General features: G+C 54.5%; 1 protein-coding gene across 1 annotated transcript in view; it reads right to left on the reverse strand.

The window, feature by feature from the left end:
• LOC142486415 (T-cell leukemia homeobox protein 3-like) overlaps positions 1–18,343 on the reverse strand; it is a 126,363-nt gene extending 108,020 nt beyond the window's left edge. The window contains exon 1 of the mRNA XM_075585004.1: positions 17,935–18,343. Within this exon, the coding sequence (XP_075441119.1) occupies positions 17,935–18,343 (409 nt within the window). The remainder of the gene's footprint in view (positions 1–17,934) is intronic.
• Between the last annotated feature and the right edge of the window lie 228 nt (positions 18,344–18,571).

Raw genomic sequence — 18,571 nt, forward strand, 5'->3', positions numbered from 1 at the left:
TGGGACAGTCCTAGCGGTGATTTATCCCAGGGATGGGACAGTCCTAGCGGTGATTTATCCCAGGGATGGGACAGTCCTAGCGGTGATTTATCCCAGGGATGGGACAGTCCTAGCGGTGATTTATCCCAGGGATGGGACAGTCCTAGCGGTGATTTATCCCAGGGATGGGACAGTCCTAGCGGTGATTTATCCCAGGGATGGGACAGTCCTAGCGGTGATTTATCCCAGGGATGGGACAGTCCTAGCGGTGATTTATCCCAGGGATGGGACAGTCCTAGCGGTGATTTATCCCAGGGATGGGACAGTCCTAGCGGTGATTTATCCCAGGGATGGGACAGTCCTAGCGGTGATTTATCCCAGGGATGGGACAGTCCTAGCGGTGATTTATCCCAGGGATGGGACAGTCCTAGCGGTGATTTATCCCAGGGATGGGACAGTCCTAGCGGTGATTTATCCCAGGGATGGGACAGTCCTAGCGGTGATTTATCCCAGGGATGGGACAGTCCTAGCGGTGATTTATCCCAGGGATGGGACAGTCCTAGCGGTGATTTATCCCAGGGATGGGACAGTCCTAGCGGTGATTTATCCCAGGGATGGGACAGTCCTAGCGGTGATTTATCAGGGATGGGACAGTCCTAGCGGTGATTTATCCCAGGGATGGGACAGTCCTAGCGGTGATTTATCCCAGGGATGGGACAGTCCTAGCGGTGATTTATCCCAGGGATGGGACAGTCCTAGCGGTGATTTATCCCAGGGATGGGACAGTCCTAGCGGTGATTTATCCCAGGGATGGGACAGTCCTAGCGGTGATTTATCCCAGGGATGGGACAGTCCTAGCGGTGATTTATCCCAGGGATGGGACAGTCCTAGCGGTGATTTATCCCAGGGATGGGACAGTCCTAGCGGTGATTTATCCCAGGGATGGGACAGTCCTAGCGGTGATTTATCCCAGGGATGGGACAGTCCTAGCGGTGATTTATCCCAGGGATGGGACAGTCCTAGCGGTGATTTATCCCAGGGATGGGACAGTCCTAGCGGTGATTTATCCCAGGGATGGGACAGTCCTAGCGGTGATTTATCCCAGGGATGGGACAGTCCTAGCGGTGATTTATCCCAGGGATGGGACAGTCCTAGCGGTGATTTATCCCAGGGATGGGACAGTCCTAGCGGTGATTTATCCCAGGGATGGGACAGTCCTAGCGGTGATTTATCCCAGGGATGGGACAGTCCTAGCGGTGATTTATCCCAGGGATGGGACAGTCCTAGCGGTGATTTATCCCAGGGATGGGACAGTCCTAGCGGTGATTTATCCCAGGGATGGGACAGTCCTAGCGGTGATTTATCCCAGGGATGGGACAGTCCTAGCGGTGATTTATCCCAGGGATGGGACAGTCCTAGCGGTGATTTATCCCAGGGATGGGACAGTCCTAGCGGTGATTTATCCCAGGGATGGGACAGTCCTAGCGGTGATTTATCCCAGGGATGGGACAGTCCTAGCGGTGATTTATCCCAGGGATGGGACAGTCCTAGCGGTGATTTATCCCAGGGATGGGACAGTCCTAGCGGTGATTTATCCCAGGGATGGGACAGTCCTAGCGGTGATTTATCCCAGGGATGGGACAGTCCTAGCGGTGATTTATCCCAGGGATGGGACAGTCCTAGCGGTGATTTATCCCAGGGATGGGACAGTCCTAGCGGTGATTTATCCCAGGGATGGGACAGTCCTAGCGGTGATTTATCCCAGGGATGGGACAGTCCTAGCGGTGATTTATCCCAGGGATGGGACAGTCCTAGCGGTGATTTATCCCAGGGATGGGACAGTCCTAGCGGTGATTTATCCCAGGGATGGGACAGTCCTAGCGGTGATTTATCCCAGGGATGGGACAGTCCTAGCGGTGATTTATCCCAGGGATGGGACAGTCCTAGCGGTGATTTATCCCAGGGATGGGACAGTCCTAGCGGTGATTTATCCCAGGGATGGGACAGTCCTAGCGGTGATTTATCCCAGGGATGGGACAGTCCTAGCGGTGATTTATCCCAGGGATGGGACAGTCCATTTATCCCAGGGTTGGGACAGTCCTAGCGGTGATTTATCCCAGGGATGGGACAGTCCTAGCGGTGATTTATCCCAGGGAGGGACAGTCCTAGCGGTGATTTATCCCAGAGATGGGACAGTCCTAGCGGTGATTTATCCCAGGGATGGGACAGTCCTAGCGGTGATTTATCCCAGGGATGGGACAGTCCTAGCGGTGATTTATCCCAGGGATGGGACAGTCCTAGCGGTGATTTATCCCAGGGATGGGACAGTCCTAGCGGTGATTTATCCCAGGGATGGGACAGTCCTAGCGGTGATTTATCCCAGGGATGGGACAGTCCTAGCGGTGATTTATCCCAGGGAGGACAGTCCTAGCGGTGATTTATCCCAGGGATGGGACAGTCCTAGCGGTGATTTATCCCAGGGAGGACAGTCCTAGCGGTGATTTATCCCAGGGATGGGACAGTCCTAGTGGTGATTTATCCCAGGGATGGGACAGTCCTAGCGGTGATTTATCCCAGGGATGGACAGTCCTAGCGGTGATTTATCCCAGGGATGGGACAGTCCTAGCGGTGATTTATCCCAGGGATGGGACAGTCCTAGCGGTGATTTATCCCAGGGATGGGACAGTCCTAGAGGTGATTTATCCCAGGGATAGACAGTCCTAGCGGTGATTTATCCCAGGGATGGGACAGTCCTAGCGGTGATTTATCCCAGGGATGGGACAGTCCTAGAGGTGATTTATCCCAGGGATGGACAGTCCTAGCGGTGATTTATCCCAGGGAGGGACAGTCCTAGCGGTGATTTATCCCAGGGATGGGACAGTCCTAGAAGTGATTTATCCCAGGGATGGACAGTCCTAGCGGTGATTTATCCCAGGGATGGGACAGTCCTAGCGGTGATTTATCCCAGGGATGGGACAGTCCTAGCGGTGATTTATCCCAGGGATGGGACAGTCCTAGCGGTGATTTATCCCAGGGAGGACAGTCCTAGCGGTGATTTATCCCAGGGATGGGACAGTCCTAGCGGTGATTTATCCCAGGGAGGACAGTCCTAGCGGTGATTTATCCCAGGGAGGGACAGTCCTAGCGGTGATTTATCCCAGGGATGGGACAGTCCTAGCGGTGATTTATCCCAGGGATGGGACAGTCCTAGCGGTGATTTATCCCAGGGAGGGACAGTCCTAGCGGTGATTTATCCCAGGGAGGGACAGTCCTAGCGGTGATTTATCCCAGGGATGGACAGTCCTAGCGGTGATTTATCCCAGGGATGGGACAGTCCTAGCGGTGATTTATCCCAGGGATGGGACAGTCCTAGCGGTGATTTATCCCAGGGAGGGACAGTCCTAGAGGTGATTTATCCCAGGGAGGGACAGTCCTAGCGGTGTTTTATCCCAGGGATGGGACAGTCCTAGCGGTGATTTATCCCAGGGAGGGACAGTCCTAGCGGTGATTTATCCCAGGGTTTGGACAGTCCTAGCGGTGATTTATCCCAGGGATGGGACAGTCCTAGCGGTGATTTATCCCAGGGATGGGACAGTCCTAGCGGTGATTTATCCCAGGGATGGGACAGTCCTAGCGGTGATTTATCCCAGGGAGGACAGTCCTAGCGGTGATTTATCCCAGGGAGGGACAGTCCTAGCGGTGATTTATCCCAGGGAGGGACAGTCCTAGCGGTGATTTATCCCAGGGAGGGACAGTCCTAGCGGTGATTTATCCCAGGGAGGGACAGTCCTAGCGGTGATTTATCCCAGGGATGGGACAGTCCTAGCGGTGATTTATCCCAGGGATGGGACAGTCCTAGCGGTGATTTATCCCAGGGATGGGACAGTCCTAGCGGTGATTTATCCCAGGGTTGGGACAGTCCTAGCGGTGATTTATCCCAGGGATGGGACAGTCCTAGCGGTGATTTATCCCAGGGAGGGACAGTCCTAGCGGTGATTTATCCCAGAGATGGGACAGTCCTAGCGGTGATTTATCCCAGGGATGGGACAGTCCTAGCGGTGATTTATCCCAGGGATGGGACAGTCCTAGCGGTGATTTATCCCAGGGATGGGACAGTCCTAGCGGTGATTTATCCCAGGGATGGGACAGTCCTAGCGGTGATTTATCCCAGGGATGGGACAGTCCTAGCGGTGATTTATCCCAGGGATGGGACAGTCCTAGCGGTGATTTATCCCAGGGAGGACAGTCCTAGCGGTGATTTATCCCAGGGATGGGACAGTCCTAGCGGTGATTTATCCCAGGGAGGACAGTCCTAGCGGTGATTTATCCCAGGGATGGGACAGTCCTAGTGGTGATTTATCCCAGGGATGGGACAGTCCTAGCGGTGATTTATCCCAGGATGGACAGTCCTAGCGGTGATTTATCCCAGGGATGGGACAGTCCTAGCGGTGATTTATCCCAGGGATGGGACAGTCCTAGCGGTGATTTATCCCAGGGATGGGACAGTCCTAGAGGTGATTTATCCCAGGGATGGACAGTCCTAGCGGTGATTTATCCCAGGGATGGGACAGTCCTAGCGGTGATTTATCCCAGGGATGGGACAGTCCTAGAGGTGATTTATCCCAGGGATGGACAGTCCTAGCGGTGATTTATCCCAGGGAGGGACAGTCCTAGCGGTGATTTATCCCAGGGATGGGACAGTCCTAGAAGTGATTTATCCCAGGGATGGACAGTCCTAGCGGTGATTTATCCCAGGGATGGGACAGTCCTAGCGGTGATTTATCCCAGGGATGGGACAGTCCTAGCGGTGATTTATTCCAGGGATGGGACAGTCCTAGCGGTGATTTATCCCAGGGAGGACAGTCCTAGCGGTGATTTATCCCAGGGATGGGACAGTCCTAGCGGTGATTTATCCCAGGGAGGGACAGTCCTAGCGGTGATTTATCCCAGGGAGGGACAGTCCTAGCGGTGATTTATCCCAGGGATGGGACAGTCCTAGCGGTGATTTATCCCAGGGATGGGACAGTCCTAGCGGTGATTTATCCCAGGGAGGGACAGTCCTAGCGGTGATTTATCCCAGGGAGGGACAGTCCTAGCGGTGATTTATCCCAGGGATGGACAGTCCTAGCGGTGATTTATCCCAGGGATGGGACAGTCCTAGCGGTGATTTATCCCAGGGATGGGACAGTCCTAGCAGTGATTTATCCCAGGGATGGGACAGTCCTAGAGGTGATTTATCCCAGGGATGGACAGTCCTAGCGGTGATTTATCCCAGGGAGGGACAGTCCTAGCGGTGATTTATCCCAGGGATGGGACAGACCTAGAAGTGATTTATCCCAGGGATGGACAGTCCTAGCGGTGATTTATCCCAGGGATGGACAGTCCTAGCGGTGATTTATCCCAGGGATGGGACAGTCCTAGAGGTGATTTATCCCAGGGATGGGACAGTCCTAGCGGTGATTTATCCCAGGGAGGGACAGTCCTAGCGGTGATTTATCCCAGGGAGGACAGTCCTAGCGGTGATTTATCCCAGGGATGGGACAGTCCTAGCGGTGATTTATCCCAGGGATGGGACAGTCCTAGCGGTGATTTATCCCAGGGATGGGACAGTCCTAGCGGTGATTTATCCCAGGGATGGGACAGTCCTAGCGGTGATTTATCCCAGGGAGGGACAGTCCTAGTGGTGATTTATCCCAGGGATGGGACAGTCCTAGCGGTGATTTATCCCAGGGATGGGACAGTCCTAGCGGTGATTTATCCCAGGGATGGGACAGTCCTAGCGGTGATTTATCCCAGGGATGGGACAGTCCTAGCGGTGATTTATCCCAGGGATGGGACAGTCCTAGCGGTGATTTATCCCAGGGATGGGACAGTCCTAGCTGTGATTTATCCCAGGGATGGGACAGTCCTAGCGGTGTTTTATCCCAGGGAGGGACAGTCCTAGCGGTGATTTATCCCAGGGATGGGACAGTCCTAGCGGTGATTTATCCCAGGGATGGGACAGTCCTAGCGGTGTTTTATCCCAGGGAGGGACAGTCCTAGCGGTGATTTATCCCAGGGAGGGACAGTCCTAGCGGTGATTTATCCCAGGGATGGACAGTCCTAGCGGTGATTTATCCCAGGGATGGGACAGTCCTAGCGGTGATTTATCCCAGGGATGGGACTGTCCTAGCGGTGTTTTATCCCAGGGAGGGACAGTCCTAGCGGTGATTTATCCCAGGGATGGGACAGTCCTAGCGGTGATTTATCCCAGGGATGGGACAGTCCTAGCGGTGATTTATCCCAGGGAGGACAGTCCTAGCGGTGATTTATCCCAGGGATGGGACAGTCCTAGCGGTGATTTATCCCAGGGATGGACAGTCCTAGCGGTGATTTATCCCAGGGATGGGACAGTCCTAGCGGTGATTTATCCCAGGGATGGACAGTCCTAGCGGTGATTTATCCCAGGGATGGGACAGTCCTAGCGGTGATTTATCCCAGGGATGGGACAGTCCTAGAGGTGATTTATCCCAGGGATGGGACTGTCCTAGCGGTGTTTTATCCCAGGGAGGGACAGTCCTAGCGGTGATTTATCCCAGGGATGGGACAGTCCTAGCGGTGATTTATCCCAGGGATGGGACAGTCCTAGCGGTGATTTATCCCAGGGAGGACAGTCCTAGCGGTGATTTATCCCAGGGATGGGACAGTCCTAGCGGTGATTTATCCCAGGGATGGACAGTCCTAGCGGTGATTTATCCCAGGGATGGGACAGTCCTAGCGGTGATTTATCCCAGGGATGGGACAGTCCTAGCGGTGATTTATCCCAGGGATGGGACAGTCCTAGCGGTGATTTATCCCAGGGATGGGACAGTCCTAGAGGTGATTTATCCCAGGGATGGGACAGTGCTAGCGGTGATTTATCCCAGGGAGGGACAGTCCTAGCGGTGATTTATCCCAGGAATGGGACAGTCCTAGCGGTGATTTATCCCAGGGATGGGACAGTCCTAGCGGTGATTTATCCCAGGGAGGGACAGTCCTAGCGGTGATTTATCCCAGGGATGGGACAGTCCTAGCGGTGATTTATCCCAGGGAGGGACAGTCCTAGCGGTGATTTATCCCAGGGATGGGACAGTCCTAGCGGTGATTTATCCCAGGGATGGGACAGTCCTAGCGGTGATTTATCCCAGGGATGGGACAGTCCTAGTGGTGATTTATCCCAGGGAGGGACAGTCCTAGCGGTGATTTATCCCAGGGATGGGACAGTCCTAGCGGTGATTTATCCCAGGGATGGGACAGTCCTAGCGGTGATTTATCCCAGGGATGGACAGTCCTAGCGGTGATTTATCCCAGGGATGGGACAGACCTAGCGGTGATTTATCCCAGGGATGGGACAGTCCTAGCGGTGATTTATCCCAGGGATGGGACAGTCCTAGCGGTGATTTATCCCAGGGATGGGACAGTCCTAGCGGTGATTTATCCCAGGGAGGGACAGTCCTAGCGGTGATTTATCCCAGGGATGGGACAGTCCTAGCGGTGATTTATCCCAGGGTTTGGACAGTCCTAGCGGTGATTTATCCCAGGGATGGGACAGTCCTAGCGGTGATTTATCCCAGGGATGGGACAGTCCTAGCGGTGATTTATCCCAGGGATGGGACAGTCCTAGCGGTGATTTATCCCAGGGATGGGACAGTCCTAGCGGTGATTTATCCCAGGGATGGGACAGTCCTAGCGGTGATTTATCCCAGGGAGGGACAGTCCTAGCGGTGATTTATCCCAGGGATGGGACAGTCCTAGCGGTGATTTATCCCAGGGATGGGACAGTCCTAGCGGTGATTTATCCCAGGGATGGGACAGTCCTAGCGGTGATTTATCCCAGGGATGGGACAGTCCTAGCGGTGATTTATCCCAGGGAGGGACAGTCCTAGCGGTGATTTATCCCAGGGATGGGACAGTCCTAGCGGTGATTTATCCCAGGGATGGGACAGTCCTAGCGGTGATTTATCCCAGGGAGGGACAGTCCTAGCGGTGATTTATCCCAGGGATGGGACAGTCCTAGCGGTGATTTATCCCAGGGATGGGACAGTCCTAGCGGTGATTTATCCCAGGGAGGGACAGTCCTAGCGGTTATTTATCCCAGGGATGGGACAGTCCTAGCGGTGATTTATCCCAGGGAGGGACAGTCCTAGCGGTGATTTATCCCAGGGATGGGACAGTCCTAGCGGTGATTTATCCCAGGGATGGGACAGTCCTAGCGGTGATTTATCCCAGGTATGGGACAGTCCTAGCGGTGATTTATCCCAGGGATGGGACAGTCCTAGCGGTGATTTATCCCAGGGATGGACAGTCCTAGCGGTGATTTATCTCAGGGATGGGACAGTCCTAGCGGTGATTTATCCCAGGGATGGGACAGTCCTAGTGGTGATTTATCCCAGGGATGGGACAGTCCTAGCGGTGATTTATCCCAGGGAGGACAGTCCTAGCGGTGATTTATCCCAGGGATGGGACAGTCCTAGCGGTGATTTATCCCAGGGATGGGACAGTCCTAGCGGTGATTAATCCCAGGGAGGGACAGTCCTAGCGGTGATTTATCCCAGGGAGGGACAGTCCTAGCGGTGATTTATCCCAGGGATGGGACAGTCCTAGCGGTGATTTATCCCAGGGATGGGACAGTCCTAGAGCTGATTTATCCCAGGGAGGGACAGTCCTAGCGGTGTTTTATCCCAGGGATGGGACAGTCCTAGCGGTGATTTATCCCAGGGATGGGACAGTCCTAGAGGTGATTTATCCCAGGGAGGGACAGTCCTAGCGGTGTTTTATCCCAGGGATGGGACAGTCCTAGCGGTGTTTTATCCCAGGGATGGGACAGTCCTAGCGGTGATTTATCCCAGGGATGGGACAGTCCTAGAGGTGATTTATCCCAGGGAGGGACAGTCCTAGTGGTGTTTTATCCCAGGGATGGGACAGTCCTAGCGGTGATTTATCCCAGGGAGGGACAGTCCTAGCGGTGATTTATCCCAGGGATGGGACAGTCCTAGCGGTGATTTATCCCAGGGAGGGACAGTCCTAGCGGTGTTTTATCCCAGGGATGGGACAGTCCTAGCGGTGATTTATCCCAGGGATGGGACAGTCCTAGCGGTGATTTATCCCAGGGAGGGACAGTCCTAGCGGTGATTTATCCCAGGGAGGGACAGTCCTAGCGGTGATTTATCCCAGGGATGGGACAGTCCTAGCGGTGATTTATCCCAGGGATGGGACAGTCCTAGCGGTGATTTATCCCAGGGAGGACAGTCCTAGCGGTGATTTATCCCAGGGAGGGACAGTCCTAGCGGTGATTTATCCCAGGGAGGGACAGTCCTAGCGGTGATTTATCCCAGGGAGGGACAGTCCTAGCGGTGATTTATCCCAGGGAGGGACAGTCCTAGCGGTGATTTATCCCAGGGAGGGACAGTCCTAGCGGTGATTTATCCCAGGGAGGACAGTCCTAGCGGTGATTTATCCCAGGGAGGGACAGTCCTAGCGGTGATTTATCCCAGGGATGGGACAGTCCTAGCGGTGATTTATCCCAGGGAGGGACAGTCCTAGCGGTGATTTATCCCAGGGATGGGACAGTCCTAGCGGTGATTTATCCCAGGGATGGGACAGTCCTAGCTGTGATTTATCCCAGGGAGGACAGTCCTAGCGGTGATTTATCCCAGGGAGGGACAGTCCTAGCGGTGATTTATCCCAGGGAGGGACAGTCCTAGCGGTGATTTATCCCAGGGAGGGACAGTCCTAGCGGTGATTTATCCCAGGGAGGGACAGTCCTAGCGGTGATTTATCCCAGGGATGGGACAGTCCTAGCGGTGATTTATCCCAGGGATGGGACAGTCCTAGCGGTGATTTATCCCAGAGATGGGACAGTCCTAGCGGTGATTTATCCCAGGGAGGACAGTCCTAGCGGTGATTTATCCCAGGGATGGGACAGTCCTAGCGGTGATTTATCCCAGGGATGGACAGTCCTAGCGGTGATTTATCCCAGGGATGGGACAGTCCTAGAGGTGATTTATCCCAGGGATGGACAGTCCTAGCGGTGATTTATCCCAGGGATGGACAGTCCTAGCGGTGATTTATCCCAGGGATGGGACAGTCCTAGCGGTGATTTATCCTAGGGATGGGACAGTCCTAGCGGTGATTTATCCCAGGGATGGGACAGTCCTAGAGGTGATTTATCCCAGGGATGGACAGTCCTAGCGGTGATTTATCCCAGGGATGGAACAGTCCTAGAGGTGATTTATCCCAGGGATGGACAGTCCTAGCGGTGATTTATCCCAGGGATGGGACAGTCCTAGAGGTGATTTATCCCAGGGATGGACAGTCCTAGCGGTGATTTATCCCAGGGATGGGACAGTCCTAGAGGTGATTTATCCCAGGGATGGACAGTCCTAGCGGTGATTTATCCCAGGGATGGGACAGTCCTAGCGGTGATTTATCCCAGGGATGGGACAGTCCTAGCTGTGATTTATCCCAGGGAGGACAGTCCTAGCGGTGATTTATCCCAGGGAGGGACAGTCCTAGCGGTGATTTATCCCAGGGAGGGACAGTCCTAGAGGTGATTTATCCCAGGGAGGGACAGTCCTAGCGGTGATTTATCCCAGGGAGGGACAGTCCTAGCGGTGATTTATCCCAGGGATGGGACAGTCCTAGCGGTGATTTATCCCAGGGATGGGACAGTCCTAGCGGTGATTTATCCCAGGGATGGGACAGCCCTAGCGGTGATTTATCCCAGGGAGGACAGTCCTAGCGGTGATTTATCCCAGGGATGGGACAGTCCTAGCGGTGATTTATCCCAGGGATGGACAGTCCAAGCGGTGATTTATCCCAGGGATGGGACAGTCCTAGAGGTGATTTATCCCAGGGATGGACAGTCCTAGCGGTGATTTATCCCAGGGATGGACAGTCCTAGCGGTGATTTATCCCAGGGATGGGACAGTCCTAGCGGTGATTTATCCCAGGGATGGGACAGTCCTAGCGGTGATTTATCCCAGGGATGGGACAGTCCTAGAGGTGATTTATCCCAGGGATGGACAGTCCTAGCGGTAATTTATCCCAGGGATGGGACAGTCCTAGAGGTGATTTATCCCAGGGATGGACAGTCCTAGCGGTGATTTATCCCAGGGATGGGACAGTCCTAGAGGTGATTTATCCCAGGGATGGACAGTCCTAGCGGTGATTTATCCCAGGGATGGGACAGTCCTAGAGGTGATTTATCCCAGGGATGGACAGTCCTAGCGGTGATTTATCCCAGGGATGGGACAGTCCTAGCGGTGATTTATCCCAGGGATGGGACAGTCCTAGAGGTGATTTATCCCAAGGATGGACAGTCCTAGCGGTGATTTATCCCAGGGAGGGACAGTCCTAGCGGTGATTTATCCCAGGGATGGGACAGTCCTAGAGGTGATTTATCCCAGGGATGGACAGTCCTAGCGGTGATTTATCCCAGGGATGGGACAGTCCTAGCGGTGATTTATCCCAGGGATGGACAGTCCTAGCGGTGATTTATCCCAGGGATGGGACCGTCCTAGAGGTGATTTATCCCAGGGATGGGACAGTCCTAGCGGTGATTTATCCCAGGGAGGGACAGTCCTAGCGGTGATTTATCCCAGGGAGGACAGTCCTAGCGGTGATTTATCCCAGGGATGGGACAGTCCTAGCGGTGATTTATCCCAGGGATGGGACAGTCCTAGCGGTGATTTATCCCAGGGATGGGACAGTCCTAGCGGTGATTTATCCCAGGGAGGGACAGTCCTAGCGGTGATTTATCCCAGGGAGGACAGTCCTAGCGGTGATTTATCCCAGGGATGGGACAGTCCTAGCGGTGATTTATCCCAGGGATGGGACAGTCCTAGCGGTGATTTATCTCAGGGATGGGACAGTCCTAGCGGTGATTTATCCCAGGGATGGGACAGTCCTAGCGGTGATTTATCCCAGGGATGGGACAGTCCTAGCGGTGTTTTATCCCAGGGAGGGACAGTCCTAGCGGTGATTTATCCCAGGGAGGGACAGTCCTAGCGGTGATTTATCCCAGGGATGGACAGTCCTAGCGGTGATTTATCCCAGGGATGGGACAGTCCTAGCGGTGATTTATCCCAGGGATGGGACAGTCCTAGCGGTGATTTATCCCAGGGATGGGACAGTCCTAGCGGTGATTTATCCCAGGGAGGACAGTCCTAGCGGTTATTTATCCCAGGGATGGGACAGTCCTAGCGGTGATTTATCCCAGGGAGGGACAGTCCTAGCGGTGATTTATCCCAGGGATGGACAGTCCTAGCGGTGATTTATCCCAGGGATGGGACAGTCCTAGCGGTGATTTATCCCAGGGAGGACAGTCCTAGCGGTGATTTATCCCAGGGATGGGACAGTCCTAGCGGTGATTTATCCCAGGGATGGGACAGTCCTAGAGGTGATTTATCCCAGGGATGGGACAGTGCTAGCGGTGATTTATCCCAGGGAGGGACAGTCCTAGCGGTGATTTATCCCAGGGATGGGACAGTCCTAGCGGTGATTTATCCCAGGGAGGACAGTCCTAGCGGTGATTTATCCCAGGGATGGGACAGTCCTAGCGGTGATTTATCCCAGGGATGGGACAGTCCTAGAGGTGATTTATCCCAGGGATGGGACAGTCCTAGCGGTGATTTATCCCAGGAATGGGACAGTCCTAGCGGTGATTTATCCCAGGGATGGGACAGTCCTAGCGGTGATTTATCCCAGGGATGGGACAGTCCTAGCGGTGATTTATCCCAGGGAGGACAGTCCTAGCGGTGATTTATCCCAGGGATGGGACAGTCCTAGCGGTGATTTATCCCAGGGATGGGACAGTCCTAGAGGTGATTTATCCCAGGGATGGGACAGTCCTAGCGGTGATTTATCCCAGGAATGGGACAGTCCTAGCGGTGATTTATCCCAGGGATGGGACAGTCCTAGCGGTGATTTATCCCAGGGATGGACAGTCCTAGCGGTGATTTATCCCAGGGATGGGACAGTCCTAGCGGTGATTTATCCCAGGGAGGACAGTCCTAGCGGTGATTTATCCCAGGGATGGGACAGTCCTAGCGGTGATTTATCCCAGGGATGGGACAGTCCTAGAGGTGATTTATCCCAGGGATGGGACAGTGCTAGCGGTGATTTATCCCAGGGAGGGACAGTCCTAGCGGTGATTTATCCCAGGGATGGGACAGTCCTAGCGGTGATTTATCCCAGGGAGGACAGTCCTAGCGGTGATTTATCCCAGGGATGGGACAGTCCTAGCGGTGATTTATCCCAGGGATGGGACAGTCCTAGAGGTGATTTATCCCAGGGATGGGACAGTCCTAGCGGTGATTTATCCCAGGAATGGGACAGTCCTAGCGGTGATTTATCCCAGGGATGGGACAGTCCTAGCGGTGATTTATCCCAGGGATGGGACAGTCCTAGCGGTGATTTATCCCAGGGATGGGACAGTCCTAGCGGTGATTTATCCCAGGGATGGGACAGTCCTAGCGGTGATTTATCCCAGGGATGGGACAGTCCTAGCGGTGATTTATCCCAGGGAGGACAGTCCTAGCGGTGATTTATCCCAGGGATGGGACAGTCCTAGCGGTGATTTATCCCAGGGAGGGACAGTCCTAGCGGTGATTTATCCCAGGGATGGGACAGTCCTAGCGGTGATTTATCCCAGGGATGGGACAGTCCTAGCGGTGATTTATCCCAGGGATGGGACAGTCCTAGCGGTGATTTATCCCAGGGATGGGACAGTCCTAGCGGTGATTTATCCCAGGGATGGGACAGTCCTAGCGGTGATTTATCCCAGGGAGGGACAGTCCTAGCGGGGATTTATCCCAGGGAGGGACAGTCCTAGCGGTGATTTATCCCAGGGATGGGACAGTCCTAGCGGTGATTTATCCCAGGGATGGGACAGTCCTAGCGGTGATTTATCCCAGGGATGGGACAGTCCTAGCGGTGATTTATCCCAGGGATGGGACAGTCCTAGCGGTGATTTATCCCAGGGATGGGACAGTCCTAGCGGTGATTTATCCCAGGGATGGGACAGTCCTAGCGGTGATTTATCCCAGGGATGGGACAGTCCTAGCGGTGATTTATCCCAGGGATGGGACAGTCCTAGCGGTGATTTATCCCAGGGATGGGACAGTCCTAGCGGTGATTTATCCCAGGGATGGGACAGTCCTAGCGGTGATTTATCCCAGGGATGGGACAGTCCTAGCGGTGATTTATCCCAGGGATGGGACAGTCCTAGCGGTGATTTATCCCAGGGATGGGACAGTCCTAGCGGTGATTTATCCCAGGGATGGGACAGTCCTAGCGGTCATTTATCCCAGGGATGGGACAGTCCTAGCGGTGATTTATCCCAGGGATGGGACAGTCCTAGCGGTGATTTATCCCAGGGATGGGACAATCCTAGCGGTGATTTATCCCAGGGATGGGACAGTCCTAGCGGTGATTTATCCCAGGGATGGGACAGTCCTAGCGGTGATTTATCCCAGGGATGGGACAGTCCTAGAGGTGATTTATCCCAGGGATGGGACAGTCCTAGCGGTGATTTATCCCAGGGATGGGACAGTCCTAGCGGTGATTTATCCCAGGGATGGGACAGTCCTAGCGGTGATTAATCCCAGGGATGGGACAGTCCTAGCGGTGATTTATCCCAGGGAGGGACAGTCCTAGCGGTGATTTATCCCAGGGATGGGACAGTCCTAGCGGTGATTTATCCCAGGGATGGACAGTCCTAGCGGTGATTTATCCCAGGGATGGGACAGTCCTAGCGGTGATTTATCCCAGGGAGGGACAGTCCTAGCGGTGATTTATCCCAGGGAGGGACAGTCCTAGCGGTGATTTATCCCAGGGATGGGACAGTCCTAGCGGTGATTTATCCCAGGGAGGGACAGTCCTAGCGGTGATTTATCCCAGGGATGGGACAGTCCTAGCGGTGATTTATCCCAGGGAGGGACAGTCCTAGCGGTGATTTATCCCAGGGATGGGACAGTCCTAGCGGTGATTTATCCCAGGGAGGGACAGTCCTAGCGGTGATTTATCCCAGAGATGGGACAGTCCTAGCGGTGATTTATCCCAGGGATGGGACAGTCCTAGCGGTGATTTATCCCAGGGATGGGACAGTCCTAGCGGTGATTTATCCCAGGGACGGGACAGTCCTAGCGGTGATTTATCCCAGGGATGGACAATCCTAGCGGTGATTTATCCCAGGGATGGGACAGTCCTAGCGGTGATTTATCCCAGGGATGGGACAGTCCTAGCGGTGATTTATCCCAGGGATGGGACAGTCCTAGCGGTGATTTATCCCAGGGATGGGACAGTCCTAGCGGTGATTTATCCCAGGGATGGGACAGTCCTAGCGGTGATTTATCCCAGGGATGGGACAGTCCTAGCGGTGATTTATCCCAGGGATGGGACAGTCCTAGCGGTGTTTTATCCCAGGGAGGGACAGTCCTAGCGGTGATTTATCCCAGGGAGGGACAGTCCTAGCGGTGATTTATCCCAGGGATGGGACAGTCCTAGCGGTGATTTATCCCAGGGATGGGACAGTCCTAGCGGTGATTTATCCCAGGGATGGGACAGTCCTAGCGGTGATTTATCCCAGGGATGGGACAGTCCTAGCGGTGATTTATCCCAGGGAGGGACAGTCCTAGCGGTGATTTATCCCAGGGATGGGACAGTCCTAGCGGTGATTTATCCCAGGGATGGGACAGTCCTAGCGGTGATTTATCCCAGGGAGGGACAGTCCTAGCGGTGATTTATCCCAGGGATGGGACAGTCCTAGCGGTGATTTATCCCAGGGATGGGACAGTCCTAGCGGTGATTTATCCCAGGGAGGGACAGTCCTAGCGGTGATTTATCCCAGGGAGGGACAGTCCTAGCGGTGATTTATCCCAGGGATGGGACAGTCCTAGAGGTGATTTATCCCAGGGATGGGACAGTCCTAGCGGTGATTTATCCCAGGGATGGGACAGTCCTAGAGGTGATTTATCCCAGGGATGGGACAGTCCTAGCGGTGATTTATCCCAGGGATGGGACAGTCCTAGCGGTGATTTATCCCAGGGATGGACAGTCCTAGCGGTGATTTATCCCAGGGATGGACAGTCCTAGCGGTGATTTATCCCATTGATGGGACAGTCCTAGCGGTGATTTATCCCAGGGATGGGACAGTCCTAGCGGTGATTTATCCCAGGGATGGGACAGTCCTAGTGGTGATTTATCCCAGGGATGGACAGTCCTAGCGGTGATTTATCCCAGGGATGGACAGTCCTAGCGGTGATTTATCCCAGGGAGGGACAGTCCTAGCGGTGATTTATCCCAGGGATGGGACAGTCCTAGCGGTGATTTATCCCAGGGATGGACAGTCCTAGCGGTGATTTATCCCAGGGATGGGACAGTCCTAGCGGTGATTTATCCCAGGGATGGGACAGTCTTACGGGGATTTATCCCAGAGATGGGACAGTCCTAGCAGTGATTTATCCCAGGGATGGGACAGTCCTAGCGGTGATTTATCCCAGGGATGGGACAGTCCTAGTGGTGATTTATCCCAGGGATGGGACAGTCCTAGCGGTGATTTATCCCAGGGATGGGACAGTCCTAGCGGTGATTTATCCCAGGGATGGGACAGTCCTAGTGGTGATTTATCCCAGGGAGGGACAGTCCTAGCGGTGATTTATCCCAGGGATGGGACAGTCCTAGCGGTGATTTATCCCAGGGAGGGACAGTCCTAGCGGTGATTTATCCCAGGGAGGGACAGTCCTAGCGGTGATTTATCCCAGGGATGGGACAGTCCTAGCGGTGATTTATCCCAGGGATGGGACAGTCCTAGCGGTGATTTATCCCAGGGATGGGACAGTCCTAGCGGTGATTTATCCCAGCGATGGGACAGTCCTAGCGGTGATTTATCCCAGGGATGGGACAGTCCTAGCGGTGATTTATCCCAGGGAGGGACAGTCCTAGCGGTGATTTATCCCAGGGATGGGACAGTCCTAGCGGTGATTTATCCCAGGGGTGGGACAGTCCTAGCGGTGATTTATCCCAGGGATGGGACAGTCCTAGCGGTGATTTATCCCAGGGAGGACAGTCCTAGCGGTGATTTATCCCAGGGAGGACAGTCCTAGCGGTGATTTATCCCAGGGATGGGACAGTCCTAGCGGTGATTTATCCCAGGGATGGGACAGTCCTAGCGGTGATTTATCCCAGGGATGGGACAGTCCTAGCGGTGATTTATCCCAGGGATGGGACTGTCCTAGCGGTGATTTATCCCAGGGATGGGACAGTCCTAGCGGTGATTTATCCCAGGGAGGGACAGTCCTAGCGGTGATTTATCCCAGGGATGGGACAGTCCTAGCGGTGATTTATCCCAGGGATGGGACAGTCCTAGCGGTGATTTATCCCAGGGATGGGACAGTCCTAGCGGTGATTTATCCCAGGGAGGACAGTCCTAGCGGTGATTTATCCCAGGGAGGACAGTCCTAGCGGTGATTTATCCCAGGGATGGACAGTCACTGATCTTTACCAGACTGCAGCCGAGACACTAACAGGACAGGGCAATGAGGCACTAACAGGACAGGGCAATGAGGCACTAACAGGACAGGGCAATGAGGCACAGGTAACAACGTCCACATTATCTTAATATACTACTCCTACTACTAAGTAATACTCCTACTACTACTCCTACTACTAATAATAATCCGGAGCCCAGCACAGGTACTCAGGCAGGGTGAGTGCCCCAGTATTACATACTATAGCCCCCCCCCTCCCTGTCACATGTAGGAGCAGCAGGTGACCGGGGCACAGAGACCCCCAGGGGGCAGTCCCACCCCCACTACGCAGCAGTGACCTGCTTGTACTACACGAGCCCCCAGCACTGCAGGGGTTACATGCCCCTCGCCCCCCCTCTGCTGGCTCTGGGGAAGGGGTTAGGTCCTGGGTGGGAAGAGGTCCTCTCACCTGTCATCCTGTCCTTGGCGACCCTCCTGCTGTTCTCCATCCAGGGGAAGGTGAGGCTGGGGGCAGCTGCGGATCCCTGGTGCTGTGTGGGGGCAGCAGGGGGGAGGGGTCGGTGTGCTGGTACCCTGATTACCCCCGCACAGGGGCTCACGTTCACATTCATACTGACATTCATCCTCATGTTCAGGTTGTAGGATCCTGGCAGCCCTGGCACGGGACACGCGCTGTCATACAGGTTGTTGTAGCCGCTGGTGTACACATTGCTGCCCACATGGTACTCCTGCTCGCCAGTCCTGTTGGAGCCCATCCAGCCGCTGGGCTGCTCAGAGCTGTTCAGAATCTGGTCGATGCCAAAGCTGATGGGCTCGTGGTGTCTCTGAGCGTCCTGCGGCACCCCCGGGGGGTCCATGGCACATGGAGGGGGGGAGGGGTGGGGGGGGTGTAAAGGGGCTTTGATCGGCTGATGGAAACAATTGGATGGCGGAAGGTAAGGAGAGTGTTATGGTGAGTGTTATGGTTGGGAGTGTTGTGGTTGGGAGTGTGTTGGGGGAAGAGTTCTGTTGGAATGGTTTGTGCTGGGGTTGGTGACAGTGTTGGGATGGGGTTGGTGGCAGTGTTGGGATGGGGTTGGTGGCAG

Source organism: Ascaphus truei, unplaced genomic scaffold (genome assembly GCF_040206685.1).
Source record: "Ascaphus truei isolate aAscTru1 unplaced genomic scaffold, aAscTru1.hap1 HAP1_SCAFFOLD_849, whole genome shotgun sequence".
NCBI classification, from domain to species: Eukaryota; Metazoa; Chordata; class Amphibia; order Anura; family Ascaphidae; genus Ascaphus; species Ascaphus truei.